The sequence below is a fragment of the Theropithecus gelada genome, chromosome 20 (genome assembly GCF_003255815.1).
Source record: "Theropithecus gelada isolate Dixy chromosome 20, Tgel_1.0, whole genome shotgun sequence".
NCBI classification, from domain to species: Eukaryota; Metazoa; Chordata; class Mammalia; order Primates; family Cercopithecidae; genus Theropithecus; species Theropithecus gelada.
Window position 1 is genome coordinate 52,358,278 of NC_037688.1, and position 27,399 is coordinate 52,385,676.

The 27,399-nt window shown below is 62.7% G+C and overlaps 4 protein-coding genes, 2 long non-coding RNA genes and 1 other non-coding gene across 23 annotated transcripts in view; 3 read left to right on the forward strand and 4 right to left on the reverse strand.

The window, feature by feature from the left end:
* The first annotated feature begins 34 nt into the window (after window positions 1–34).
* LOC112614050 lies at window positions 35–843 on the forward strand. Its single transcript, XR_003117034.1, has 2 exons — window positions 35–389; window positions 702–843. It is a non-coding gene; the product is annotated as an uncharacterized LOC112614050 (long non-coding RNA).
* MCRIP2 (MAPK regulated corepressor interacting protein 2) lies at window positions 843–6,564 on the reverse strand. Of its 5 annotated transcripts, none has more exons than XR_003117033.1 (6): window positions 6,295–6,564; window positions 6,077–6,206; window positions 2,704–2,837; window positions 1,769–1,896; window positions 1,430–1,531; window positions 845–1,197 (listed from the first exon to the last, which is right to left on the reverse strand). XR_003117033.1 is itself a non-coding variant. In XM_025370168.1 (5 exons), the coding sequence occupies exons 1-5, from the start codon at window positions 6,344–6,346 to the stop codon at window positions 1,127–1,129; spliced, it is 483 nt and encodes a 160-aa protein (XP_025225953.1). In that variant the 5' UTR covers window positions 6,347–6,564; the 3' UTR covers window positions 845–1,126. The 5 variants fall into 5 exon arrangements, 3 of the variants coding, with proteins under 3 accessions (XP_025225955.1, XP_025225956.1, XP_025225953.1); XR_003117032.1 differs by having other exon boundaries at window positions 2,700–2,837; XM_025370168.1 differs by lacking the exon at window positions 2,704–2,837.
* A 2,383-nt stretch (window positions 6,565–8,947) lies between these two features.
* Window positions 8,948–13,645, reverse strand: LOC112614051. The gene is made up of 4 exons (XR_003117035.1): window positions 13,543–13,645; window positions 12,513–12,616; window positions 9,282–9,346; window positions 8,948–9,145 (listed from the first exon to the last, which is right to left on the reverse strand). It is a non-coding gene; the product is annotated as an uncharacterized LOC112614051 (long non-coding RNA).
* A 147-nt stretch (window positions 13,646–13,792) lies between these two features.
* TRNAG-CCC lies at window positions 13,793–13,863 on the forward strand. The gene has a single exon. It is a non-coding gene; the product is annotated as a tRNA-Gly (tRNA).
* A 367-nt stretch (window positions 13,864–14,230) lies between these two features.
* METTL26 (methyltransferase like 26) lies at window positions 14,231–16,064 on the forward strand. Of its 10 annotated transcripts, none has more exons than XR_003117112.1 (6): window positions 14,231–14,496; window positions 14,815–14,977; window positions 15,148–15,207; window positions 15,428–15,602; window positions 15,695–15,773; window positions 15,848–16,064. XR_003117112.1 is itself a non-coding variant. In XM_025371402.1 (6 exons), exons 1-6 carry the CDS (start codon window positions 14,300–14,302, stop codon window positions 15,893–15,895), a joined length of 615 nt encoding a protein of 204 aa, XP_025227187.1. In that variant the 5' UTR covers window positions 14,231–14,299; the 3' UTR covers window positions 15,896–16,061. The 10 variants fall into 10 exon arrangements, 9 of the variants coding, with proteins under 9 accessions (XP_025227187.1, XP_025227188.1, XP_025227184.1 ...); XM_025371402.1 differs by having other exon boundaries at window positions 15,535–15,602; window positions 15,848–16,061; XM_025371403.1 differs by lacking the exon at window positions 15,148–15,207 and having other exon boundaries at window positions 15,535–15,602.
* A 310-nt stretch (window positions 16,065–16,374) lies between these two features.
* On the reverse strand, window positions 16,375–19,561 carry WFIKKN1 (WAP, follistatin/kazal, immunoglobulin, kunitz and netrin domain containing 1). Its single transcript, XM_025371083.1, has 2 exons — window positions 19,087–19,561; window positions 16,375–17,910 (listed from the first exon to the last, which is right to left on the reverse strand). Exons 1-2 carry the CDS (start codon window positions 19,255–19,257, stop codon window positions 16,435–16,437), a joined length of 1,647 nt encoding a protein of 548 aa, XP_025226868.1. The 5' UTR covers window positions 19,258–19,561; the 3' UTR covers window positions 16,375–16,434.
* Window positions 19,562–21,179: 1,618 nt separating this feature from the next.
* The window catches only part of RAB40C (RAB40C, member RAS oncogene family), a 35,508-nt gene continuing 29,288 nt past the window's right edge, over window positions 21,180–27,399 (reverse strand). For 3 of the 4 annotated variants that reach the window (XM_025371099.1, XM_025371100.1, XM_025371098.1), the window contains exons 5-7: window positions 25,021–25,098; window positions 24,424–24,646; window positions 21,180–23,117 (exon numbers count right to left, since the gene is read on the reverse strand). In XM_025371099.1, the coding sequence (XP_025226884.1) occupies window positions 22,837–23,117; window positions 24,424–24,646; window positions 25,021–25,098 (582 nt within the window). In that variant the 3' untranslated portion in view covers window positions 21,180–22,836. The remainder of the gene's footprint in view (window positions 23,118–24,423; window positions 24,647–25,020; window positions 25,099–27,399) is intronic. The other variant, XM_025371101.1, reaches the window with a different exon arrangement.

Genomic DNA, 27,399 nt, shown 5'->3' on the forward strand with positions numbered 1-27,399 from the left:
GCAACGGCTGCCTGACAACGGTGCTACTTCCGCCATCACTTCCGCCGTCATGGCGGCACCCTGGCCACGTGACTTCCCGCTTGTAAGCACCCCGCTGACGTCGGCAGCCTCCAGGGTTGCTCCGGCAGCTGACCCCGCTGCCCTATGCCCCGCGGGCCTCCCGAGGCAGCCCCGTGTTAGCCCGACCGGCTTCGAAGCCCGGGCAGGTTGCGGACCCTCCCCCCTGCCCACCTGTCAGCGCCTCGGCCGGGGCTCCTGCCGCGTGCAAGCAGCAAGGCGAGGTCGCACTGAGGCCTGGCCGTGCCACGGACAGCCGGGCCTCACCCTGCCGCTCTCTCGCTGTCCGGAGGCCCCTGGTCCACACCTGGGTACCCTGGGTCCTGACTCAGGTGGGCTGGGTCACCCCAGCTCATCAGGGAAGGTAGTGCTGGCGCCCGTGCTCGCCCTGGCAGGTTCCCCACGCACTCCTTCGCTCAGTGTCCCGCGGCCGGGCCCGCGGATTCAGAATGGGGCCTGGCGTTCTGAGACATAGCCCCAATCCTGGTGGTGGGGGGAGGTGGTCAGGACCTTTTCATGTCTTTAGGCCTTGAATCTCGGCTCTGGTCCCAGTCAACGCCAACGGGAGAGGAAGGAGGGGCAAAGTGGGGTACACAGACTTCCAAGCAAGGTGAGCCGGCCAACGTTCCTCCCACCTGTCAGAGGGCAGCTGGGTGAGAAGCCAAGGGCCTGAGGGGACAGGGCTACAAGGGGAGTTTGTGCTGGGCCTAGGTGTCCCAGGCTGCGGACTGGAACTGGACATGAGGACTCCCCTACACCTTCCCAAGTCAAAGACACTCCAAAAAGGCAGTTTCTTGGCTTTATTAGCCTGGAGCTCCTCCCCACCAGCCCCAGGGGCCGGTCGCTGGTCCCTGGGCACAGTGAGCAGGGCTGAGGTCAGATGGGTTCGGCCCCTGGCCATGGCAGCTTGGTTGGGACAGCCGGGCCAAGGGAACAACAGGTGCAAAAGTCCAAATGCTGGCACTTCAGGTGTGGCCGGCACCCAGCCAGGCGCAGTGGGTGGGTGGGGCATCATGCTTCTCTCCTGGCCACAGGTCGGCTGTGCAGCAGCGCCCTCTCCCAGCAGCCACTAGGAACAGCTGGTGATTCTCGCCAGGAACTGTTGTGCCCACCACTCGTCCAGGTCAATGGGCACGAAGTCTGTGGGCAGAGAACGCTGGGCAGTGATGCTGCCTCCCAGGCTGGCCAGCGTCTCTCCCCTGGAGCTAACCACAAGCCACTCACCCGGACTCTGAGTGCAGCAGGCGCTGGGAAGAAGTTTCTGCACAAGAGTCCCCTCCCTCATCCCCTGGGGTGGGAACCTGGCAGGGCCTGGGTCAGGATCAGAGGGACTGGGGGGTTTCTCCTGGGAGGACAGGGTTGGGGGGCTCACTCTGCAGCCGGGGATTGGGGGTCCTCTCCACGTACTGCACAGGCCTTGGCCTGCCCTCACCGGCTGGGCCACCATCCAGCTGCTGCTGCACCTGCTGCCAGGCTGTGGGAGGAGGGCAGTCGGGCTGAGCCAGGTCCCAGGCACCCCATCGCCCACCCAGGGCCTGATGGTCACCCTGGACTCCAGCCCCACACAGGGCTGGTCACAGGACACAAGGGCAGAGTGCCAAGGAAAAGCACAGCCCTGCAGCGGCTGGGGGTCAGCTTGAAGTGGGGCCATCCCGGGTCCATGTTACTGCACCCAGTAGCCTGGGCCGCACCCTCTGGCCCCGCTCGCTACCTTCGGACACAAAGCGGACATTCTCCTCGTGGGCCAGTGTGTAGGTCTCCTGGGTCCCCTCGAGGGATGGGGACGTGGAGGGGGCCCGCCGGCCATTCACACGATTGAACACAAGCCTTGGCCCTGGACTGCAGGAAGGGAGGAGACGGACATGGTTGGTGCCCGTCCCAGGCCCGGTGCTGCCTGGCAGAACTCAGGAGCAGCCCCGGGCCAGCCCACTGTCCCCAGACCCGGCCAGCCTAAGCACTTCCTGAACCCCAGAGAGCAGCCACCTGCAGCAGCCAGTGGCCCAGGCCTCTCTCTTGCAGGCCCCAAGTCATCGGCAGCTCAGCTTACACCTGCAGCCCTCTGCCCTGAGGGAAGTGAGTGACTGTAGGGTGGGGGCCTCAGTCTTAGTGTCCCAGACCCCTGGTCGGGCCCCACTCCGTGCCCCTCCAAGGGTCTTGCAGGTGCCCGTGCTGCCACCTGCATCCCATCAGCAGCCCAGATTCTGACCTGAGCCACGACCCGGTCCATGACCATGTCTCTCTGCCCCAAAACCCCCACTCTGGGTGCAGTTCTGGGCCACATTCTCGCCCCACAGAAGCGCCTCCATCTCCATGTTTCCCTCCGTGGACGGATGGACCTGGACGGGAACGAGGGGCTTCTGCCCTCTCCCTGGCTGCCCCCAGGTCCCATGGGATGAGCACTGGGTGCCGGGATAGGCAGTCCCTGAGTGGGGAGAGTGACTATAACCCTCACTCACTCCCCACCAGCCCCAGACAAGGGGCGATGCCAAATGAGATGGCTCCCGCAGTGCCGCACGCAACATCTAGCAGGTCCCTGGGCCCATCCAGGCCAGCAGGGCCTAGGGCAGGGATGGGCGGCCCCAGCTGGCCAAGCCCTAGCACACAAAGCCCGGCACAGGGCTGTGGAGGGAATGGGGCCGCACCTACAGCCGGAGGTGGGAGCCGGGAGTCCTGGGCTGCGCCTGCTCCGCCAGGCACTCGCGGTCCCGGCCGGCCTGCTTGCCTTCCTGGGCTCAGGTGCCCCAGCGCCGCTCTCGGTTCCTCCTCAGCTGAGAGGGGCACTAAAATAAAGAGGAGCGTCTTGAGGGGCGCAGGGTCCCGCCGGCCCCGGGGCTGGCAGGGTCTGGTGGCCGCAGAGGATCTTAAAACGTGCAGGTGGTGGAGATGGGACAGGGGCAGGGGCACCGGCACCTCCCAGGCCTGCCCGCTGCCTGAGTTTCTACACAAACCAGAGGGAATAAAGTTTGTCCACTTGGAAAGCCTTCTTGCCTGCAACCCACTCCCATCTTGGAAAGCCAAAAACTCAAGAAAGCTTGGCGGTTGGATTATCAATGTCTAAGAAGAGAAGAACATCGCCAGGGGCTGTGAATCGCAGGGCGGAGGTGGCGGCCCTCGGGCTGAGATGGGCCCCGGGAGGCAGGCACCGCCCCAGGGGCTCTGGTTACCTAAGGCTCTCTGGGGAAAGGGCACCCACCCAGCGTGCACCTGTGGACCACTGCCAACCTCTCCCACTTCCAGGGACACTGCTCCGGGCAAACTTCAGCCCAGGGAGCTGAAGGCTGTGGAGTGTATCCTTTCATCTCCCCTCCACAGTTCACCCTTTTTTCAGCCCATGAAGCTGGGCTTGGGAGAGAATCCACCTGAGCACATCACATGCTGAGTGGGGGCAACGCTAGGATATCATCGCAAATCCAACAACAGAGTCCACGGCCCTGACCTAGTACACCCCCCAAGCCAACCCACCAGCCTGCCCTCACTGGGCCTCAGACCCCCCCGTCTCTCGCAGGCTGCCCCTTCTCGCCCTGTGGGGTTCATCCCATTGTCCCTTCCTGTGGCAGTCCCCATGCCCTCCATCTGCCCTGGGGTCAGGTGACCACATGGCCCCATTTCATCTCCTCAATGACTTATATCACCTTAGTTTATCTTACTGCCTCCCAACCCGTCTCCCACCAGGAGGAAGAACTTTTCAAAGGTGTATCTGGGCAGGGCCTGGTGGCTTATGTCTGTAATCCTAGCACTTTGGGAGGCCGAGGAGGGCGGATCGCCTGAGGTCAGGAGTTCAAGACCAGCCTAGCCAACATGGTGAAACTCCATCTCTACTAAAAATACTAAAAATTAGCGAAGCATGGTAGCGGGCACCTGTAATACCAGCTACTCGGGAGGCTGGGGTTGCACTTAAAACCGGGAGGGGGAGGTTGCAGTGAGCCGAGATCACGCCACTGCACTCCAGCCTGGTGACAGAGCGAGACTCCGTCTCAAAAACAAACAAAGGTGTATCTGGCCTGTCACCGTCATGGGCAGTGCTCAGACCTGTACCTGGCAGGAACCAGAGCCAGCACACGTCGTGGATGACAAGAGTTGACCCTCCGGGTGCACCAGAGGAGACGCGCAGGGACCCCGACACCCTCCTCCTGCACCCAGTCAGTGAGGGATGAGGAGTAGCGAAAAGCAGCAAGGAGAAAAAAAGGCAGGGCAGGGCCAGGCACAGTGGCCCACGCCTATAACCCCAACGCTTCCACAGGCCAAGGCGGGAGGATTGCTCGAGCCCAGGAATTGAATACTAGCCTGGGCAACATAGTGAGACCCATCTGCATAAAATTTAACAATTCACCAGGTGTGGTGCTCGCCTATCGTCCCAGTTACTCAAGAAGTTGAGAGGTGGGAAGATCGCTTGTACCTGGGAGGTTGAGGCTGCAGTGAGCCATGACTGCACCACTGCACCCCCCGGCCTGGGTGACAGAACAAGACCTTGTCTCAGAAAGAAAAAAATAAAATGAGGCAGGGAGATGGGTGGCAGTGTGGGGTGGGGTGGTTCAGAGGGAAGGGGGTTGGTTGGCCAGACACGGTGGCTCACACCTGTAATCCCAGCACTTTGGGAGGCCGAGATGGGCACATCACTGGAGGTTGGGAGTTCGAGACCAGCCTGACCAACATGGAGAAACCTTGACTCTACTAAAAATACAAGATTAGCTGGGTGTGGTGGCACGTGCCTGTAATCCCAGCTACTCAGGAGGCTGAGGCAGGAGAATCGCTTGAACCTGGGAGGCGGAGGTTGCGGTGAGTGGAGATCCTGCCATTGCACTCCAGCCTGGACAACAAGAGCGAAACTCCATTTCAAAAAAAAAAAAAAGACAGAGGGAAGGTGGTTGCCCCAAGAAGGTGCTGGAGCAGGGTGGGGGCTTCATGCAGAGGTCCCACTGCTGCCAGAAGCTCCCAGCACTGGGGCCTGGGGGTGGGGAGGTGGGTGACCCCAGGGAGCAGAGGGCAGCACACACCCTGCCCTGCCCAGGGCTCCTCCAGCCCTGCCGCACATGGGGTGAAGTCCACTCAACTCCCACATGTCTCACTGGCTGACAGAGGACCTCAGATGGGGACTTAAAGAGAACAGGCCGGGTGCGGTGGCTCACACCTGTAATCCCAGAACTTTGGGGGGCCGAGGCGGGCAGATCACGAGGTCAGGAGATCGAGACCATCCTGGCCAACATGGTGAAATACAAAAATACAAATTAGCTGGGCACGGTGGCAGGCGCCTGTAGTCCCAACTACTCAGGAGCTTGAGGGAGGAGAATCGCTTGAACCCGGGAGGCAGAGGTTGCAGTGAGCTGAGATCGCACCACAGCACGCCAGCCTGGGAGACAGAGCAAGACTCAGTCTCCAAAAAAAAAGAGAGACAACAGCCAGTGGGCCTGGTGTTGCCCACTGGGACCCTTGAGGTTCCAAGGGGAGGCCACAGTGGCTGGACTGAGGCGCCTGTGGTCTTGGGAGAGCACTGGGTTAGGAAAGGCAGAAGCAAGGGGAGGAGGCCCCATTGCCCCAGGGTGTCTGGGGTGAAGGCCGGAGGAGGGCAGAGGCCCTGCCCGACGGAACCACACGCACGTCTCCCCCACTGCGCTCTGCAAGGGCAGAGCCGGGAGACCTTGAGGAGCAGCGCCCGGCGCTCTCCGCGAACGGTGGCCTGGGCCTGCTGCACGTCAGGGTTCCAGCCGCCGCCCAAGGTCGCCCGAAGCGCCGGCGTCGGCCGCTAGAAGCCCCCGCGACCCAAGAGCGGGCCGGCTTTCTCCCCGCTGGGGGCCCGGGCCCGGCCAGGTGAGGCGGAAGCGCGAGGCGCAGGCCCGCGGGCGCGTAGTGGGCAGGACCCGCGCACCCCCCGCCGCCGGAGCGCTCGCAGCGCTCGCCGCGCTCGCCCCGCCCGCAGCACGTGGCCGGACCTCACTAACATTTCCCCCAAGGTCACCCTCCGCGCCAGGGCGGCCGGCGGGGGAGGGGAAGCCGGGCCGGGCCGGGGCCGCTCGCGTCTCACCTCGACAGGGGCCAAGGTCCCGGCGGCTGCGCGAAGGGCTGCGCCCGCGGGGGCTGCGAGGTCGGCGGCGCGGGCTGCCGGCATTTCAGGAGCTCGCCGAGCCGGCCCTCCACCTGCTGCTGCGTGGGACCTGCGGGCACCGGAGGGCGGTCAGCCGCCGCCGCGCCCCGCCCCGTCCCCGTCCCCGTTCCCGTCCCCGTCCCCCGGCCCGTGCGCACCTGTGCGGCGCTGCGCGACCAGCTTGCTGGGCCCCTTGGTGATGGTGTACATGGCGCGCCGCTTCCACACCACCGCCGGCCCCCGGCCAGATCCGGCCCCTGCGCCCGGGCTCGCACTTAACGGACTGCGGGCGCTGCGGGGAGGGGGCGGGCCCGTCACACGCCCCCGGCCCTTAAAGGGCCCGCACGGGCTCGGGCCAACCCCGGGACACGCGGCGGAGGCAGCGCTCGGGCCCTTTGGGAAGCTGGCAGGCGGGGGCGGAGCCGGCAGCAACCCCGCCCCAGCCCCCGGCGGCGCGAGGCCAAGGCGGACGAAGCGCCCTGCGGCCCGGGAAAGGCCTTGCTGCCTGGAGGCTAGGTGAGTCCCGGGGCACCGGACTCAGACTGCTGGCGGCAGGTCCCAAGGGCCCTGCGGGGTCAGCCGCGATGTGCGAGCAGGGTCCTGGGAGCCCCGGGGCCCACCTTTGACAGGCGTTGGAGGAAAACCTGTGCTGGGGGTCCCGGTGCTGAGATTCCTGTGCTGGGGGGATTCCTGTGCTGGGGGGATTCCTGTGCTGGGGGGATTCCTGTGCTGCGGGTCTCTGTACTGGGGGCTCTGTGCTGGAGGTGTCTGTGCAAGGGGGTTTTGCTGGGGGGTTCTACACTGGGAGGCTCTGTTGGGCATCTGCTGGGGAGCTCTGTGTTGGGGGCTCTGTGCTGGGGGACTCTGCGGGGGGCGTCTGTGCTTGGGGGTTCTGTGCTGGGGAGCTCTGTTGGGGATTGTGCTGGGGGGCTCTGTTTTCGGGGCGTCTGTGCTGGAGGGCTATATGCTGAGGAACTCTGTGTTGGGGGCTCTGTGCTAGGGGCGTCTTTACTGGGCTGCTCTGTGTTGGGAGCTCTGTGGTGGGGGAGTCTGTGCTGGGCTGCTTTGCGCAGAGGCTGTAGGCAAGCCTCTTGGGGAGCCTCAGCCAAGATGCCTGCAGAGGCCTGAGCCAGTGTGAAGGGTCACCCTTGGCTTGGGTCTTGGGACTGGATCTAAGAAGAGGAAAAGGGAATCATCCCCCTGGACTTGGGTAGAGACATGATGCCCTGGGAGTCTCCCACCCCAGGAGTCAGAACCCCGGCTGCACTCTGCCCCACGTCCTGGCCCCCACGCTGAGGTGCCTCTTCGGCCCTTGTAGCTCCTGTACCCGCCCCACAGATGCGAGAATGTAGCAGGCCAGGTCTCACTAACACAGGCCTCCCTAACATAACAATTATTTCAATGCGGAGTGGTTAAATATTAAAAGCTAAGCTGTGCAGGAGCGGTGGCTTACACCTGTAATCCCAGCACTTTGGGAGGCCCAGGCAGGTGGATCACCTAAGGTCAGGAGTTCGAGACCAGCCTGGCCAATTTAGTGAAACCCCATCTCTACTACAAACAAACAAACAAAAAACAATTAGCCGCGCATGGTTGTGGGCACCCATAATCCCAGCTACTCCAGAGGCTGAGGCAGGAGAATCACTTGAACCTGGGAGACAGAGGTTGCAGTGAGCCAAGATCATGCCACTGCACTCCAGCCTGGGCAAAAGAGTGNAGAATCACTTGAACCTGGGAGGCAGAGGTTGCAGTGAGCCAAGATCACATCTGCACTCCAGCCTGGGTGACAGAGCAAGACTCTGTCTCTAAAGAAAAAAAGCCAGCGCCCTTCCTCAAAGGCTGGAATGTAACAAAAGCCCACCAAGAGTTGTGCCCAGTCCTCTTCTGGGCCTTGAAGCATGACAAGATAATGAAGGAATTCTTTTTTCTTTTTTTTTTTTTTTTTTTTTTGAGACGGAGTCTCGCTCTGTCGCCCAGGCTGGAGTGCAGTGGTGCAATCTCGGCTCACTACAAGCTTCCCCTCCCAGGTTCACGCCATTCTCCTGCCTCAGCCTCCTGAGTGGCTGGAACTACAGGCGCCTGCCACCACGCCTGGGTAATTTTTTGTATTTTTAGTAGAGACAGGGTTTCACCTTGTTAGCCAAGATGGTCTCGATCTCCTGACCTCGTGATCCGCCCACCTCGGCCTCCCAAAGTGCTCGGATTACAGGCGTGAGCCACTGCGCGTGGCCAGGAATTCTTAATAGGACCCATTTAGGACTAAACAAGTTTATTGGGGGTCTGAAGAAACTCTCCAGGCCTCCACAGACAAGTTTATTGGGAGCCCGAAGGAACTCTCCAAACCTTCATGATTTAGCAGCAGACAAGATTAAGTCAGTTTACTGAGGTTCCAGAGGAAGGTCTTCAGAACTCAGACCTTAATTATAGATTAAAAGAAGTTAATCACTTGGCCGGGCTCGGTGGCTCACGCCTGCAATCCCAGCACTTTGGGAGGCCAAGGTGGGCGGATCACGAGGTCAGGAGATGGAGACCATATTGGCTAACACAGTGAAACCCCGTCTCTACTAAAAATAGTGAGCCGAGATCACACCGCTGCACTCCAGCCTGGGCGACAGGGCAAGACTCCGTCTCCAAAAAAAAAATAAAAAAGTTCATCACTTGTGTCTTTAGATGAATGCATACTTACACATAGACATGCAGCTTGGAAGGTACATAACCTCTGGAAAACTTTGTAATTTGAGTTGGTGGCGGGAATTTCCAGGCCTTCTGCCTGTAACTGGTTGCAGAAATAAAACCCTCCTCCTCCCCAGTTCCTCTGCATCTCGTTACTAGAGCACGAGAAACGGCAGCCCGACTCTCAGTTTGGTCCAGCAACAAGAGGAGACTCTGCCTGTGCCAGTGTCAGGGCCTGAGGTTTCCAGTGGCCCCCACATTCTCCAAGGAGAGGTCAGGGATGCTGTGGCTGAAATCGCCGCTGTGGCGGGTGTGTGGCGGGGCCCAGAGTCTTTCTGTCTAAATCTCCAGGCAAGGAACATGCACCACATGGAGGGGTGAGGGGAGGCTCTTGGTGGTGGGGGTGTCAGCCCGAGGAGCCCCCACCCCATGCACTGGCCCTGCTTCTCTTCTCTTCTGGGAGCTCCAGGCTTACTGGGAAGCCCTCAGGGCAGCTTCTGACCCAGATGGCCCTTGGCCCTGCACCCGTCCTCAGCATGGCTGAAGAGCTGAAGGAGAGAGGTTTCCATCCCCAGCTGCCTTCTCTGCAGGGCTGGGCCAGGCCTGTGGCCCTGAGGGCAGAGGAGCTGGCGAGCCACATTCAAGGAGGCCAAGCCTGACATGTCCCCTAGGAAGGACTCCTCTCGGACTGCCTCTTTTCTGCCTTCTGCCCCCACCGCTGCCCCCACCTTCCCCACTCCCCCACTTCCCCTCCCCCCACCAGCACCAGGCAGTGTGTCCTTCAAGGAAGGCCAGTGTGATCCCCCGCCATCTGTGCAGCCTGTGTCCTGCCCAGGCTTCTCCCAGTGGCCTTCAGCACAATCGCACACAGGCCAGGGAGGCAGGACAGGGTGCTGGGGCCCCTGTGGCCTGAGGGCATGTGATCCTTCGGAAAACCTGGCAGCAAGGAGCAGCTGGGTTAGAGTGAGGGCGGTGCTGGGGAGGGAAGCTCCATGTGGGGAAGGGCATAACCCGAGCTCACACAGGCTCCCGAGGGTGGCCCCCCACCCTTGGGGCCCACTGCAGGCGGCAAGGACAAGCTGGACTGGCCCAGAGCCCAGCAGCCCTAGCCTTTGCTTCAGCCAGGAGGCCCAAACATCCAGCCCCAACAATAGGCCACATCTGAGGTCAAAGCTGGGATCCAGCAGCCCTCATAAGGGCTCCCTGGGAGGAGCAGTGGGCAAAAAGGGACGGGGGCAGGAGGGGAGGCCAGGGGTCCTCTGGGCAGCAGGGAGCCGGGGGAGCTGAAGAAGGCAGAACGCCAGATAGTGAGGGCCGGCAGCTGAAGTCCTTGGCACCTGCCCAGGGTGGGCTGGTCTGCCCCAGAGGGGCCTTCCTGGCCCCACTTGACCTGAGGACAGCTGGCAGGGCTCCCATGCTTACGTGGCATCCATGGGGCCTGGGCAGGGACCCGAGAGGTCAGGTCTGGACGTGCCCCCAGCTCAGCTGCAGGGGCCTGGGGCCAGTTGGAGTTGGACAGGAGCCCTCGCCAGCCCGGCACAGGCTGTGGCTCCTGGTGAGGTCAGCATCCCACCGTCCGGTCCTGCCTACCTTCCCCTGGACAGACACTGTCTTCATTTGTGAAGCCCTCACAGAGGCCATGTTTTCGGTGGCAGGGGAGGGGGACAGGGCCTGGAGCAGGACAGCTGGATGGAAGGGGCCTCCCCCAGCATGCAGGGTCCTCACAGACCCCAATCATCCTAATAAAAAAGTACTTTTTTCCCTCTTGAAAAAGGTTCTAATTATGATACTAAGATTTTATGTAAAAAGTGAACAAAGCTCAGGTTTTCAGTCATCCTCAGTCGGTTTTCCACATCTAAAACCCATGCCCTGACCCACCCAGACTTGAAGACAGGTTCCTTCAAGGCTCTAGCTCGGGTTCTGCCGAGGGAGGAGGCAACCACTGCCACCCCAGAAAAGGCTCTGGCTGGAGTCTGCCACTCAGTTTGTTTGGGACTGTTCAGCCTGTTCCCAGATCCAGTGGTGGCCCCCCAAAAATACATCCACCTGGAACATCAGAATGCAACCGTATTTGGAATGAATTTTTGCAAATATAATCAAGGCAAGGATTTTGAGATGCAATCATCTGGGGCCAGGCGTGGTGGCTCACGCCTGTAATCCCAGCACTTTGGGAGGCTGAGGTGGGCGGATCACCTGAGGTCAGGAGTTCGAGACCAGCCTGGCCAACACGGCGAAACCCGGTCTCTACTGAAAATACAAAAATTAGCTGGGCGTGGTGGCGGGCACCTGTAATCTCAGCTACTTGGGAGGCTGTGGCAGGAGAATTGCTTGAACCTGGGAGGCAGAGGTTGCAGTGAGCTGAAATTGTGCCACTGCACTCCAGCCTGGGCAGCAGAGCGAGACTGTGTCTCAAAAAAAAAAAAAAAAAATCATCTGGGATGAGGGTGGGCCCTAAATCTAATCACAGGTACCCTTGCAAGACAAAGGAGAGGGAGATTTGGGCACAGACACAGAGAGGACAAGGCTGCATAAAGCCTGGGAGATTGGAGTGACGTGGTCACGAGCCCAGGATCACCTGGGGCCACCAGATGCTAGAAGAGGCAGGAAGGACTTTCTTGCAGGGCCTTTGGAGGGAGCTGACACCTGTGTCTTGCGCTTCTGGTCTCCAGAACTATAAGGAAATAAGTCACCAAGCTCTGGGGTAATTTTCTACGGCAACCACCAAAACTCAGACACCAAGGAAAGTGGTGGGGTGTATGGAGACGGAAGGGGGCTGCAGAGGGCTTAGGAAGGACACTCAGGACCCCAGGGTGGGGTCCAGAGAATGGGGCACATGGTACTGGACCCCAGGAGAGGAGCTGGACCCTGCTGTTGGACCTGAATGCCATGGGCCTGGATTCCCAGGATAGCCTCTGAGGGTGTGAGGACAGGTGCGGGTGGGGCTGTGAGCCCTCCAGGCCCTCTGTGGCAGGGGAGGCTGAGGAGCTAAGGCACAACAGGATTTGCCCCTCCTTAGGCATCCCCGAGCACCTCCTGTAAGCCAGACCCCAAGACCGATGGGTCAGGCAGACTCCTGGAGCGGGAGGTGCAGCAAGGGGCCCTATCCTTCCCAGGAGGATGTGTTCAGGGACTGGGCGTGAGCATCAAGGCCAAGGCCAGCAGGTGCTGCTGTGTGGGCAGGACCAGGACTCCATGTCCCTCCCAGCGTGGAATCCAGAGCCCAGGGTGCTCGCGGCACTGGTATTTTATCGCGTAGATAAACACACACTGGGAAGGGTGGCCTGTGTCACAGTCCCTTCCACCCAGTGAAAGCTAGGTTCTTCAAGAGGGGCTTTGGGAAGCCAAATTCAGTCTCAGGAGAGTCTGAGCGATAACCCAGCTTCTACAGCTTTGACCTCGGCTACCCAAGGGGGGACACCACCAGGAGTGGCAGGGACTGGGGGATCCTTCCAGGGAGCCATGTTTGGCATCCCGTGGGGATCCCAGACCCCTGCCAGCCACTGACACGCATCCATGACTTCCCAGAGAGTGTGTGCTCACATGTGGCCGCTGCAGCACACGCCTCCACTCAGACATCCAGTCTGGCTGCTGCCCTACCAGGCTCTGAGCTTGGGGGGTGCCGAGGGCAGGTGTGGCCTACCCAGCATGCATCCCCAAGTCATGAGCGTGCAGGCCAGCACCAGCCTGAGGTCAGGCAACACTAAACCTGCCATGCGCTGGGCGTTGTGGGCGGCTCCTGAACACTGCTCCATTCAAGGGGAGAAGCAGGGAGGCCCAGAGAGACTGATCTCGGGCTCCTCTTTCCTGTGTCTAGGGAAGCACAGATGAAACCTGGGTGAGGAGAGGTGCCTGGACCCCAGGAGAACCCCTGGTCATCACAGGCCCCTCCTCCTGGGGCTCCCCTCGAGGTGGGGGTTGGGGGCAGGGGGCACGTTGAAGGAGGCACAGGGAAAGTCCTCAGCCCACAAAAGAGAGATGGAGGCGGCCAGTCAGGCGAGGAAAGCATGGGCTTGAGCTGCCCAGTCACCACCACGGCGGACACCAACATCCCCTGGCAGGGCTGTCCCTGATCCCTGACTCCCTGAGCGCCCCATGGCCCACGTTCCCAGTCCCAGACTGGCAGACTGTAAGCCACACTCCTGCCCTGAGCCACGTGATTGGCCCTCCCTGGTTTGCCCCTTCCAACGTCCTCGCCCTAGCCAGAACGATGTCGGATATGGGATTCCCATTGCTGAAAAATGGCCCAGCAAAGGCGCTAAGACAGTCCTGACTGCAGAGTCAGGCGCTGGGCACTTTCTGGAGCAGGCCCGGCTCTGAGGCTGGGACCCCAACCCTCGGGCGCACACAAATCGCGGCCTGTGACTTGATTTCGGGGGTCACCGACAGACCCTTCACACTATCCGTGAGCCCCGAGCTGGTGCTGTTACCCCAGTGTCACAGAGAAACCCTGGGGCATCATTGGTGCCCCTCCCGCAGGCCCCCCAGTTCCTGCAGGCTGGGACTGCCCGCCCCGCCCTCTGCCGCCCCCCACCCCGCTCTGGCCCCGCCCCAACCCGCCCCTCCACACTCATGTCCCACCCCACCCCTCCCTAGCCCCGCCTCCTCTCTCGGACCCGCCCCGGTGTGGCCCCGCCCCTCCGGCAACCCCGCCCAAAACTCTTCCCAACGGGGGCCCCAGCCCTGGCTCGCCCTCTCCCCAGCCCCGCCCCGACAGGGCCCCGCTCCTATCGACTCACGAAGGCTAACGGTTTCCATGGCTCAGGCCCGAATCGAGACTGTCCTCCAGCCCGCGTACCTCACGCCCGCTCCTTCCCCTCGGGCGCTGGGGGGCACCGCCAGACTCCCACTGTCGCAGCCTCGCCAGCTGGGTCTTCCTAGGCAACCACCAGCTCTCCTGCGCGGAGCCCGGCTCCAGGGGCGGCGCATGCGCGGAGGGCTTCCCGCGTCACAGTCTCTTGGGTGCACGGGCGACACATACAGGAAACGGCGCCGCTGGTGTAGTGGTATCATGCAAGATTCCCATTCTTGCGACCCGGGTTCGATTCCCGGGCGGCGCAGCGTGTTTTCTTTTTTCCCATTTGAACAATGAACTCTAGCTAACGCCAGAGATTTATAAAGGAAAGAAAACCGGAAACCAAGGGAAGGCGTCCAGTCTGGCGCAGCGCTGACACATTTCGGAGAGTGACAGGTACCCTGGATGGCCATGGGCGATAGGGTCCCTGAGCTGAGGCGCCTGTAAACCAGCAAGCCGAGCTAGCCGTCCAGTCCCCTGCCCGCGGCCGCCACCCACCGCCGAGCCGCTCCCCACCGTGCCTCTGGCGGCTGCGGGTCCTTTAACGAGAGGCGCGGGTGCTCCTGGGAGTTGTAGTTTATCAGCTCCCGACGCGCCCCTTGGCATCTGGACTACAGCTCCCGACATGCCCCGCGGGAGCCCGGCCACCGCCCCCGACGCGACCAGCGCCGGTTCTGCAGCTGGGAGGAGTAGCGGCCGCGATGCTGGTGGCGGCGGCCGCGGAGCGAAACAAGGAGCCCATCCTGCACGTGCTACGGCAGTACCTGGACCCGACCCAGCGCGGCGTCCGCGTACTCGAGGTGGCCTCGGGCTCCGGCCAGCACGCGGCGCACTTCGCGCGGGCCTTCCCCCTGGCCGAGTGGCAGCCGTCGGACGTGGACCAGCGCTGCCTGGACAGGTGCGGCCCCCGGGGCGGCCACTCCGATCGGTGCGGCCGGCCGGAGCCTCAAGCGCTCCTGCCCCGCAGCCCCGGAGGAAAAAGATGCGGCTCGGGCTCTGAGGGTGCGGGGTGGGAGCTGGGGGTGCCCCCGGGGCAGGCCCCAGATGTGTGGCCCCCGCGGCTGCGGAAGTGGGTGGGCCTCGGGGTCCCCTTTCCCAGCTGTTTTGGCCTTGGCTTCGCAACGTGCCCCCCAGCCTCCCCTTAGAAAGTCTGTAGGGGCGTCGGAAAGGCGGTTGCGCAGGACTCGGCCTCCACCCAAGCCTTCCCCTCCTGCAGCATCGCGGCCACCACGCAAGCCCACGGTCTGACCAACGTGAAGGCCCCGCTGCACCTGGACGTGACGTGGGGCTGGGAGCACTGGGGCGGGATCCTGCCGCAGTCGCTGGACCTGTTGCTGTGCATCAACATGACCCACATCAGTCCCCTGTGCTGCACGGAGGTCTGTGGGGGGCCCAGCAAGGGCGTCTGCCCTGGCGCCCCTCACCCTGCATGGGGGCAGCCAGCATGCCAGATTTGCCCCTACCACAGTCGGGGTGAGGGTCTCCGGCCTCAGGCCTTGGGTTCTTTTGGGGGCAGCGCCTCACTGCCGTCCTGTTCCCTACTCCCCAGGGCCTCTTCAGAGCAGCAGGACACCTGCTCAAACCCGGAGCCCTGCTCATCACCTACGGGGTGAGTGGGCCTCTCCAGGGCGGGCCTCCCGCTCGAAGTTCTAGCTGCTCTCTCCTGCCCTACTCAGAGTCCTCCCTCCTTGGCTCCCTGCCCCCCGCCCAGCCAGCAGCATGGCCTCCCCTCCACTTCCACTCTGCACCCCTCCTCCCCGGGTCACCTGCCAGCCTCCCTACCCCCTTGCCCACCAGCCTGGCCTTGGCTGACTCCCTCTTGGGGACAGGGAGGGGGTGCCCGTTTCATTCTCCGGACCCCAGCCTGCAAGTCTGTCCCGGGCTCTCTGGGAAACAGCCGACCTCGGTCCAGTGGGCTGTGTCCCCATCCCTGCAGCCCTATGCCGTCAACGGGAAGATCTCTCCCCAGAGCAACGTGGACTTCGACCTAATGCTCAGATGCAGGTCAGAGCTAGTGGCAGGGGGTCTGGCTCAGGTGGCAGGGGGCTTGGGTGGCACCCCCCCCGGCCACGACTCCATCTCCCCCCGCGCTGCAGGAACCCGGAATGGGGCCTTCGGGACACAGCCCTCTTGGAGGACCTGGGACAGGCCAGTGGCCTGCTCCTGGAGAGGATGGTAGGTCGGGGAGCGGGGGCCCGGGCAGCCTCTCTCGGGGTTGAGGGCCGTCCTCCAGTAAAGCATTTCTCTAGGTGGACATGCCAGCCAACAACAAGTGCCTGATCTTCCGGAAGAACTGAGCCCCTCCTTCACCCCGCACACCTGCATCGCTGCCGGAGGCCCTGTGGGGCACAAACCCTGCCTCCCTAGGCTGGGCCTTGTGGATAACAGCCCCACCCAGTCTGCGCGCTCAGCCAGTGGCTAAAAGGCTCAGCCTGCTCAGAATAAAGCATCTCCTGCTGCCGGCTTGCTGGTGTCCGCCCCACCTCCTCCTAGGAGCACCTTGTGAGGGTGGGTGGGAGACGGAGTCTCCTGTGGGGTCAAGGGCTTGGGACGTCCTGGTCCTTGCTGCTGGAGCTTGGGCAGCAGGAGTGGGGCCAGGACAGCTGCTGAGGCAGGATGGAGCTGGTGGGGGATGCAGGGGTGGACTGGCACTCCCTGGTGACCTTGTACCAAAGCCCAAGCCCCAGTGGGTGGCAAGGCCCCAGCAGAAACTGGCTGGGAATGGGGCGCCTGGAAGGGTGAGGGTCGTCTGACCAGCAGCAGCAAGCCAGGGGGTCTGGGGCACAGGGAGCGCGTTTATTCAGCAGGACGGGGCGGCGGAGGCCGCCCGTGGGGGCTAGTCCTGGAAGCGGTTGAGCAGCTCGCAGGCCTGCTTCTCCAGCAGCTCCAAGATTTTCTTGACGCGCTTCTCGCTGGCGGCGCGGACGTAGCTGCTGGCGTCCAGCACGGCCACACCATCGCGCACCTCGCCCATGATGACCAGAGGCCCGTCGCCCGCCGTCATGTTGGGGCAGGGGCAGGCCCAGTCCATGCCACTCAGCGTCACCTCTAGGTACTTGGTGCCCAAGAACTTGAGGCCCATCTTGTCATCCTTGAGCACATCCTCGAGCGCCACGCGGGCGATGCCGCCGGCAGCCTCGGGCTCCTCCAGCACCTCCGTGAGCCGGCCCACGATGGCGAAGTCGCTGCGGCACAGGCTCAGCGCCAGCTTGCTCCGGAGGCGGCAGGCGCGGCAGGGCGGCGTGCGGGGCACGGGGCAGGCATCCTCGCAGCTCTCACGGCTGTGGAAGTTGTTGCCGTTGCCCTCGCAGCCACCGTACACGAAGGGATGGCACTGCTGCAGCAGCGGGCTGTAGGCCCAGCGCGGCTCCCAGCCTTGGCAGGGGCCCTGCACGGCAGGCAGCACGCAGGCGTCGCCGGGGCCACGGGCACAGGCCTGCTGGCATGCCTCGTAGGTCTCGAAGCCCCGGGCCGCCCCGTCACAGCCACGGGCCGGGAAGGTCATGCAGCTGCCCCGCTGTGGGTCAAAGTGCCAGAGGACAAGGTGTGGGGAGGTGGGGCCCGTGCAGGCCTGCACATCCGGCAGGCACTCGGCGGGGGCTGGGATGCTGGGGGCTCTGTCCCTGGCCGGCTCTCGCTGGACCACAGAGAGTGGGAAGTCAGCCCGCAGCAGGCCAGCCGCATTGCGCGCGGTGCAGGTGTACAGGCCGGCGTCTTCCAGCCGCGCGTTGTAGAGCACCAGCTGCCCGATGCTGGTGACCACTACGTTGCCGTACATCTGATCAGGGCGCATGATCAGGTTCTCCCGCTGGTGACTCTGCTTCTCCCAGGTCACTGCAGGCGGCGGGCGGCCGCTGACGTCGCAGTGGAGGCTGGCCGTACCCCCGACCTGCACCGCCTGTGGGGAGGGGCTGCTGTACAGGGCAGGAGGCATGGGCGCGGCCCCAGGTGTGGGGCGGGCAGTGGTCTCCGGCGGACCCGGGCTGCTGGGCGGCCAGCTGAGCACGTGTTTGCAGGGCACGATGTGGAGGTGCAGGCCCCGTAGGCAGGCCTCGGCATCCATGTAGCAGCGGTTGTAATAGGTGAGGCCGTCCGAGGCGCAGGTGAAGCTGGGCTCCTTCTCACAGCGGTCACGGCAGCGGCACACGGGCTGCCCATCCCAGATGTCGCAGTCAGAGCCCTGCTGTGGGCATGCAAAGCCCTCGCAGGAGGCCGCTGTTGTGGGTGCGGCTGGGCTGTCGGGGAAGCGTGCTGCCACACAGCTCTGCAGTCCACACACGTTGGTGCAGCACTTCTCAGCAGTTGCACAGTCCTGGGGATGGGGGACACTTAGGTGGGAGTCCTGATGCCCCCGCGCCCTGGGGGCTCTGGCCAGGCCCCTGCACAGGGAGTCCCAGGTGGGGTAGCAGGGAGCCCCCTGCTCTGTGGCCACCACCAGGGCCACCTCCCCAGGGACTCGCTGTCCTTTCCATCCCCTGTGGGGAGCCACAGAGCCAGAGGTGCCACCTGGCTTCACCTTCCAGAATCCTCACACCCCCAAGCAACTTCCATTATTCTTGGTACATTGTACAGATGAGGAAACTGAGGCCCAAGGAGGGCGTACAGTGCTCAGGGCCACCCAGCAGGTGGTGCAGGCCAGGACAAAGGCTGAACATTGGCTGCAGCACCCCCATCACCGTCTACACTGGTCCCAGATGAAAGGAGAAGGTGGGAGGAGAAGATGGGAGGAGAGGATGGGAGGAGAGGGTGGGAGGAGAGGATGGGAGGAGAGGGTGGAAGAGGGTGGGAGGACAGGGTGGGAGAGGGTGGGAGGAGGAGATGGAAGGAGAGGATGGGAGGAGTGGGTGGGAGGAGAGGGTGGGAGAGGATGGTGGGAGAGGATGGGAGGAGAGGATGGGAGGAGAGGATGGGAGGAGAGGATGGGAGGAGAGGGTGAAAGAGGGTGGGAGGAGAGGGTAAAAGAGGGTGGGAGGAGAGGGTGAAAGAGGGTGGGAGGAGAGAGTGGAAGAGGGTGGGAAGACAGGGTGGGAGGACAGGGTGGGAGGAGAGGGTGGGAGGAGAGGATGGGAGGAGAGGGTGGGAGAGGGTGGGAGAAGGAGATGGAAGGAGAGGATGGGAGGAGTGGGTGGGAGGACAGGGTGGGAGGAGAGAATAGAAGGAGAGGATGGGAGGAATGGGTGGGAGGAGAGGATGGGAGGAGAGGGTGGGAGGAGAGGATAGAAGAGGCAGTAACGGGGTGGGGGGGGATCGCCAGTGGATGATGTTGTCCAGGGTAGGGGAGAGGCACATGGGGAGCATGAGAGTTGGAGTGGGAGGGCTCTTATTCTTAAATGAGGGCAACGATGGGAGTGTCTCTGGGCCCCTCAAGGGGCCCAGACCCAGACACCAGCAGAAGTCTGGGGAGCCTGGGCAGAACGTGGCGCCTCCAGTAGGGTCTTGCCCAGGCTGGCTGCCCCAAGTCCCAGGACCCCAGCCCGACCACACTCACCTGGTCCCCGCTACAGTCACGCTCACAGGTGCTCTGGGCGTCCACCCACAGGTTGGGGCTGAGCTGGTTGGGGCACATGCCCGGGTGGCTCTCTGGCCCTGGCAGCAAGCCGGCCCCCGAGGTCAGCCGGAGGAGGAGCAGGAGCGGCAGGAGTGGCTGTGAGGCGGGCATGGGGGCCGCTGAGCCAGGGGGCTGGGGGGTGTGGCCACCAGCCCCTGTTCGGGCTCCGCTGAGCCCAGCTTCCTGCAGGCATCCACCCTCCGGGCCTGTGGTTGGCGCCCCCACCAGAACCCCGGGGCTCCCTTTCACCCCTGAGGCCAAAGCTTGCAGCAGATGCTTGTCCTGACGCCCCTGCTGGGTGGGTTACGGGGTCTCCAAGTTCTCAGAGGCCGTCTGTGTGACGCTGGTTCCTCTCCAGCTTCAGCCTGGCCCCTCTGTCTGAACCGTGCGGGGGCTCCCCGGCCCTGGTCAGCACAGGGCAGAGGGGAGGAGGTTGGGGAGGGGCCAGAGGCCCAGGAGCACAGAGCCACTGGCCATGAGGGTCACCGGGGGCGGAGGAGGGCTGGCTCTGGCTGGAGAGGGGGAGGGGAGGGGACCCTGTAACCCGAACCCCTTCCTCCACCCCTGGGCTGAGATCAGTCTCCTTGACGACCCTCAGGAGGGTGGGGGCAGGGCCAGCAGATCCCAGCTTTTGTCCCTGACGCCCTCTGGACCCCAGGCTCCCATGCCATGGGGTGGCAGGCACAGGCCCTCCCCGCGGAGTGTGGCTGATCACAGCCTGGGTCCCTCAGGTCAGGTCCAGGCTGGCAACGGTCACGTGTGTCCGGGTCAGGCCGAGGGCTTCACTCTGCTCCTTTGAGGTTCCTTCCCGTTCCACGGCTGTTGTAGGGGCACAGGGGCCTGCAGGACGCCCAGCACAGCCCAGTCTTCTCTGCTCTGCTGCCCCTGGTGGGGTGGGGCCCAACCCGGCAGGACTGCATTCCCAGAGACCCCATCCCTGAAACCAGGCTGCGGGCTTGGGGCTCAGGCCCGTCCCCAAGGCGGGGCAGGTGCAGCAGGAAGAGGCCTGTGGCCGCCCACAAACATAAGAACAGCCCCACACGCTGACGCCGGAGCCTCGGCCCACGCACTGCGCAGCCCTGGACGTGGCTCTGCGTGGATGGCGCCGCGCGAGGGAAGGCCAAGTGCAAGGGCGTCTGCAGCTGGAGAGAGCAAGTGTCCTGGGGCACCAGAGCCTTGCCCTGCCCCAGCCCCCCATCAGCGGGGCATACATCCCCGGGCTGGCTCCTCCTCGTCTGGGAGGGCAGGGGGCTGGCCTGGCTGGTGCAGGACAAAGGGCTGCCTGGAATCTACCCTTCCAAACCCTCTGTGGCTCCAGAAGTCTGGGGCCTCAGGGAGAGTCCCCCTGACCCTGTGTCTGACCTCTGACCCGGGAGGCAGGGTAACAGGAACGTGGTCTGGTCAGAATGAGACCCAGAGATGCCTCCAGGCGCCACAGTCCCTGCTCTACAAGGGGACGGGGGTGGGGTAGCTAGGCCTGACCCAGCTGCAGGCGGCTGGGCTGGAGCTGCCATGGAGGGGCCTAAGGCCTGGATGAGCCCACGAAACAGCAGAGGGAGGCACCTGAGCCTGAGGCTATGGTCCCTGTAACAACTGGACACACCTCCGGGGTGTCCACACAGCCCTGGGCCAGGCATAGCAGGCAACCCAGATTGGTCCAGTGTGCAGGCTGCTCTCTGCTGAGGAGGCTGACTGGAGCGCCTGGCCCTCTGGGGTCCTGCTGCTGTTGGGGACAGTTCACCCAGGCCATCTGCTGCCATGGGCCGTGAGCGAGGGCTCGGTACAGCCCAGCTGGGATCCCGTCCACTGGGAAGTGGAGAATGGCCATGACCAGGCCCAGCCGCTCCAGCCCAGGTGCAGCCCTCACTTTTTCTTGAGGCGAACCCAGCTAACTGCCGCAGGTCGGCCCGGTCAGCACAGGGGACAGCAGGCAAAACAAAGGCCAGAGGTCAGTTTGCCTGGTACAAAGCAGCACTGGCCCCTGGCATGGGGCACCACCACCGCCAGACCCACCCCACCAGACACAGCAAAACGTGGGGACCACAGCCGAATTCCATTTACTGTACAAAGAACGGTTCGGAAAGAACCAGGAATGGTGGAGTGTCTAACAGCAGTGCGGGTAGTGTTGGTGCCGTGAATGTAGGACCATGTAGGTCCTCAAAGTCTGTGTGGTTTGTTCATAATCCCAAACAAGGGCCCTGCTGGCAGCAACAGGACAGGTGGGGCCAGGACAGGGAGGCTGGAGCAGGAGGCCAGTGTCTTTGGGGACTGTGGCAGGGCCGCCTGGCCGGGGTTCCCTTACTCATCTGGCAGCTCATGCAGGCCACGGCCCTCATCTCCCGGGAATGGGCCATGGGGCGAGTCCACTGGTGCCCAGTAGCACCCTCCGTGGGACCACCTTGGGAAGCGTGCGCCGTGGAGTCCACCACGGGGGTCCTGGGTCCCGGGAGGGCTCCTTCTGCATGCTGGCCATGCCGTGCTGTGTGGCCCGAGGGCAGGAGGTAGAGGTGAGCACCAGTGCTGTGGGTAGGCCCAGGCAACTGCTACCCTGCAGAGGGGCTGCTGGGGCAGGCGTGGGCAGAAGCACTGGGTGGAGGAGCGGCCAATGGCTTCAGGAGAGAGGTGGCCGGCCCTGCGTGCCTGGGGCTCAGCACGAGTGCCGGGCTGGTGGGCCTTCGAGGAGGGGCCTAGGCTCCCGAGGTCCCCAGGTGGACGTGGACGTGGACGTGGATGAGGTGGTTCCAGGCATGTCCCTAAGAAGGTCAGGATGGTTCTGACGCCGTGCGACCTCACAGGAGAGCTGCAGCTGTGGGGACCCCAGGGCCAGCGACAGAAGCTGCCGAGAACAGGAGGCTGCACACAGGTGCCCGGGGTCCGGATGCCACCGCCCATCGAATATTCATAAGACTACAGATAGCTCTGCACTCTCCAGGGTGGGAGAGATGATGATCTGAGTTTTGAGTGGTCAATGTCCCCGAAGGGGTCACATCACAGCAGGAAGGTTCTCAGTCCCACGTGGGGAGGGATTTGGGGAACAACAAAAGTATGGGCTCCCAGGCGCACCTCGTTTCTCCTCTCTCCTGAGTGCTGCTTGGGCTCTGACCACAGGACCACACCCTCCATCCATTGGCAGCACAGTGACCACTAAAGTCACCCGAGCTTCTAGAGGAAGCACCGGCCCCGTCTGCTCCCCCGGCCTCTGGGCAGCCCTGCCACTCGCAGCGCACGGATTCACAGGACGCTTTGACCATCGGTGCTGCGAATCCCCTCCCGAGGTGTCCCAAGTGCACCCCCACAGCTGGCGTGGCCACGAAGTCACCAGCGCACCATGGGGCCACACCCAGGCTTCCCTGAAGGCCCCTTAAAATGTACAAAAACGGTGAAGTGTTCTCTATATAAATAACAAAGGCGAGCCAGGCTCCCCGCCGGTCGAGCCCAGGCAGCTGGGGAGGCCCGGCTTGTTTCACACCAAGAAGCACCAGCAGCCCAGCCGAGCCCCCTCCTCCCGCCTGCCGCACGTGCTCCGTGCACGCTGCTCCTCACACCTGGCTCAGGTGTGAGGAAAGCCCAGTGCTTTTGAGGCAGCTGGTGTGGCCAGTCTCCACGCAGGTGGCACTGGCCCGGCATCCAGCCAGGAGCGTCCAGCTCGAGCCCTCCCAGCATCTGCACAGGCGGCTCTGCCCGTCCCTGCTAGGAGATCTTGCAGTTACTCCGCGAGCAGTTCTGGGGGGGGCTCTGGGGCGGGCGGATGGACTTGGACCTCTTGAGGCTGTTGCCCTTGCTGCCGCCGCCCCCGGCCCCGCTGGCCAGGGAGTAGGAGCGGCCGTGCATCATGACCGCGTTCATGCCGTTGGCCATCGAGAAGGACTTGAGGTGGCTCTTGATGGTGACGGGCAGTGGGAGCTTGTCGATGAGGTGCACGGGGGTGCAGGAGACGATGGCCCGGCAGCAGAGGTCCTGCAGGCTGAACACTGCAGGGCAGAGGGGGTGTCAGACCATGGGGCTGTGGGGGAGGCCCTGCGCAGGGAGACCTGAGGTGCCCAAGAGAAGCCCGGCGGGGTCTCCACACTCCTAGTGGTGTCCCCTGGACTGGGATCCTGGAGGACCTGGATGCCCAAACTCCTCTGCCCAGCACAGATGTGTCCACTGCCACGCCATCCCCTGCCTTGCTCCCTAAAGCCAGGCACGCTGGGCAGTGCTGCTGCGGGGCTTCCCGAGGCCGCTCTGCCCAGTTGCTGGCCTGGACGCTGCAGCTCCCAGCGTGACGGCTGCGTGATCTGGCCCTTCGAGCCGACCTGCTCTGGAGCCTCTGCTGTATCCCTGGTTGGGTTTTGACTCAATCTAGCTTGACTGTCACCAGCTCCAGTCTGCAGAGCTGGGAGAGGGCTCCATACGGGTGGGGGCTAGGTTATGCTGGCCTGGGGTACAACCAGGCTCTTCACGGCTCCCTGTGCTTGCTTTATGGTTTTTTTTGTTTCTTTTTTAGACGGAGTCTTGCTGTGTCGCCCAGGCTCGAGTGCAGTGGCGCGATCTCTGCTCACCGCAACCTCCTCCTCCCGGGTTCAAGCAATTCTCCTGCCTCAGCCTCCTGAGTGTCTGGGATTACAGGCGCCCTCCACCGCGCCCAGTTAATTTTTGTATTTTTAGTAGAGACGGGGCTTCACCGTGTTAGCCAGGCTGGTCTCGAACTCCTGACCTCAGGTGATCCACCTGCCACGGCCTCCCAAAGTGCTGGGATTATAGGCATGAGCCACCGCGCCCGGCCCGTGCTTCCTCTTAAGAAGGACAGTGACACTGTCAGCCACCCTCTCTCTGTCCAGTAGTGAACCCTGCCGGGAGGCACCACAGAATCAACACTACCTTCCTGAGGGGGCTCCACTGGGACCTCTGATCAAGGACGTGGCCTCCCAGGAAGAGAAAATGAAACAACACGAAGCTGCAGGCATGGCTCCTGTGCCCCCCTGACAGCAGGATGCCAGCCCCAGAACCAGGGAAGGAGTGAGAACACACTGCCACACCAGCAATGCGGGGACCCACAGGAATGGCAGAGTGCAGCTGCCACGGCGGCACCCTGAGGGAGGTCACCAGCTCCTCCTGTGCCCCCCAGTGCTGCTGCCTCTCCCCCGAGGCTACTCTTACCAAGTCACTGGCCTGCTGCCGGCTGAGCCCCTACCTGCCTGAACCTTCCTCACTGGCCCCCGGCCCCCCTCAGCCTCCACGTGATCAGGGCAGCCCGGGTTTGGGGACCACAGGGCTGGCGGGCGCCCGCCCACGCACCTCGGTTGGGCCTCCAGATCTTCTCCATGCCATGCCGCATGAGCACGATGCGGGACAGCTCCGTGAAGGACTCGATGACGTTGAAGTTGCACAGGGGGCTGACCTCAAAGAAGGTCATGCAGTTCTTCTCCGCGTACGCGCGGGCCTGCTCTGTCGGGACCTGCCGCTTGAAGGCCAGGTGCAGCCGGTTTCCAACCAAGATCCGGGGCACTCCGGGTGCGTGCTGGGGGCACAGAGCTCAGCAGAAGCACAAACGCAGGGCGCCACCCACCCCTCAGCCGCAGCAGGGCCCGCCCTCACTGTCTGGCCCATGACGGGGTGGGGGCCGTGGGAGGTCGAGGCGGGCAGAGCCCAGGGCTCAGGCCCCACAGTGTAGGCCCTTCCAGGTGGCCCCGTAGCTCCTGGTCTTGCCGGGCTCCATGCCTGGCCGTTGCGTGCACAGTGACCAGCACGCCCAGGTGTAGGCCGTGGGACAGTGCAGGGTGCAGAGCCAGGGCCACAGGAGGGGTGGCAGGCGAGAATCCAGAGCCTACCTGGGGCCCAGGCACCTCCATCCAGTCTGCCTTCCCCGGGAGGGCTCCCCGGACCCAGGCCTACCTCATCGATCTCCTTGATCCAGCGGTCGATGCCGTCAAAGGACCAGCGGTTGGTGATGTCATACACCAGAAGGATCCCCTGCAACAGAGACTTGGGGGGTCACCAGGGGTCACCGACACGCACGGCCAGCCCAGGCCCAGGGACTCTCAGGTGCAGGGGTCTCGGTTCCCGGGCAGGGCCAAGGATGCTTAGTACTTGGCGGACAGGCAGATGGGCGCTGCCCTCCACACAGCTGGTGCAGCCCTGCCCCCCACCTCTGCCCTCACCCGGCAAGGACTGCAGCAGGAAGGTGGGTGCCTTCCATGGTGTCATAAATGCTACCTCCCCTCCCTCCCCTGGAGCCATCAGCCTGTGGAAGCTTCCTGGGCAGGCAGATGAGGGGTCCTGGCAGCCGGGGGACGTGCAGTTGTGGAAGCAAGTGTCCTCTCGGCCAGTCCATCGGTGAACCCTCCTGGGGGCACCCGGGACAGAGCTGAGTGGGGGCATTTCTGAGTTTTCCAACCTAAAACTTGCAGAGCAGAATTTCAGTCCCTCCAGGGCAGCTTCTGCGAAGCTCCCCCAGCCAGGCAGAGCAGGTTTTGCCACGGGGACTTTCTGCCATATCCCTTGGAGACCAATTACTTGGAGCTCAGCTCTGCGCTGTTTCCACCTGCCCTAAATAGCTCGGCAGTGACAGTCATGGCTCCCCAGCAGCACCGGGGAGCACACTGCTCACACTCAGTGCCCCGTTGGGCGAAATGGTAACATCACAGGCCCATTCCCCCACACCCGCCGCTCCCCAACGTCCACTCCCACCCTATAATTCTGCAACCAGATCCAGCCAATGAGCTGGGATCCACCCTACTCCTAGGCTGACAAAACCTTCGCTTAACCAAAGAGCCTATCACACAAGGGGCTGAGGTTGCAGGAAGAGGGCACTGTCCATCTGAAAAATAGCGTTTTTGGAGCCTCTTAGAACCATCTTTTGATATCTGGAAGACTCAAGTGTAGCCCCCAGGTCCTGTTTAGAACAAGACCGAAATTACTAAGCTCCTAGGGCGAAGGTCTTGCTCAGGATGGAGCGGCAGCTCAGGAAGGACTCCTCTTGCTGAGGGAGACCCTTCGAGGCCAGAGATGGCCAAGTCAGTCTGGTGGATGACAAATGATAAGATTCAGAACAAACAAATGCACACCCAGGGGTTAACCCTGGAGCTTGGGGCACAGGGACAGGGGCTGGCTCATTTGCTGCTGGGGGAGGGGGAGAGACTGGGGAGTGGGCCACCAAAGCATGCAACACAGCCCACCCTCCCGCGTGGCAACCTCCCACGTGGCAACCTCCTGTGTGGCAAGCCCATGACTCGGAAGTAACTGAGGATGTGTGTCACAGCAGCGCTGATAACAACAACAAACCAGACACAAATTAAATGTCCAGCCTCAGAGGACAGCCGAGTAAGCAGCGGTGAAATGCACCGTGCGGACGCTGAAAACAGCAGCAGTGCATGTAGTAGCAGCCGTGCTGGCCAAGGAGAGACAGACAGCCCAGGTGAGGTGAGAACACAGGTCCCAGCAATGTGGATGGCATTTTCTTGTTTTTTTTGAGACAGGGTCTCACTCTGTCACCCAGGCTGGGGTTCATGCAGTTGCACGATCATGGCTCACTGCAGCCTGATATTCTGAGCTCAGTCAATCCTCCTGCCTCAGCCTCCCGAGTGGCTGGGACTACAGGTGTGAGCCACCACACCTGGCTAAGTTTTTAAAAACATTTTTTAGAGATGGGGTTTTGCTATGTTGCCCAGGCTGGTCTTGAACCCCTGGCCTCAAGTGATCCTCCTGCCTCAACTTCCTAAAGTGCTGGGATCACAGCACTTTTTTTTTTTTTTTTTTTGAGACAGAGTCTCACTCTGTCGCCCAGGCTGGAGTGTAATGGCGCAATCTCGGCTCATTGCAAGCTCCACCTCCCAGGTTCACGCCATTCTCCTGCCTCAGCCTCCCAAGTAGCTAGGACTACAAGTGCCCCACACCACACCGGGCTAATTTTTTTTGTATTTTTTAGAAGAGACGGGGGTTTCACTGTGTTAGCCAGGATGGTCTCCATCTCCTGACCTCGTGATCCGCCCACCTTGGCCTCCCAAAGTGCTGGGATTGCAGGCATGAGCCACCGCGCCCAGCCCAGCATGATTTTTAAAAAATAAAAGTATAAACACACAACACATTACACTGAAGAAGTTTATGTGGACATAAATGCTAAAAGGCTGGAAAGTGGGTGACTTTTTATGCTGACCTGTTTTCTGTGGCAAACACCCCTGTTCCCATGACACTGAAAACTCTAGAAAGAGAGCAGAAGGTCCATCTCCTGGCTGATGGGCTGGCTCAGGCTCCAAGTGTGCTCTGAGGCTGGGG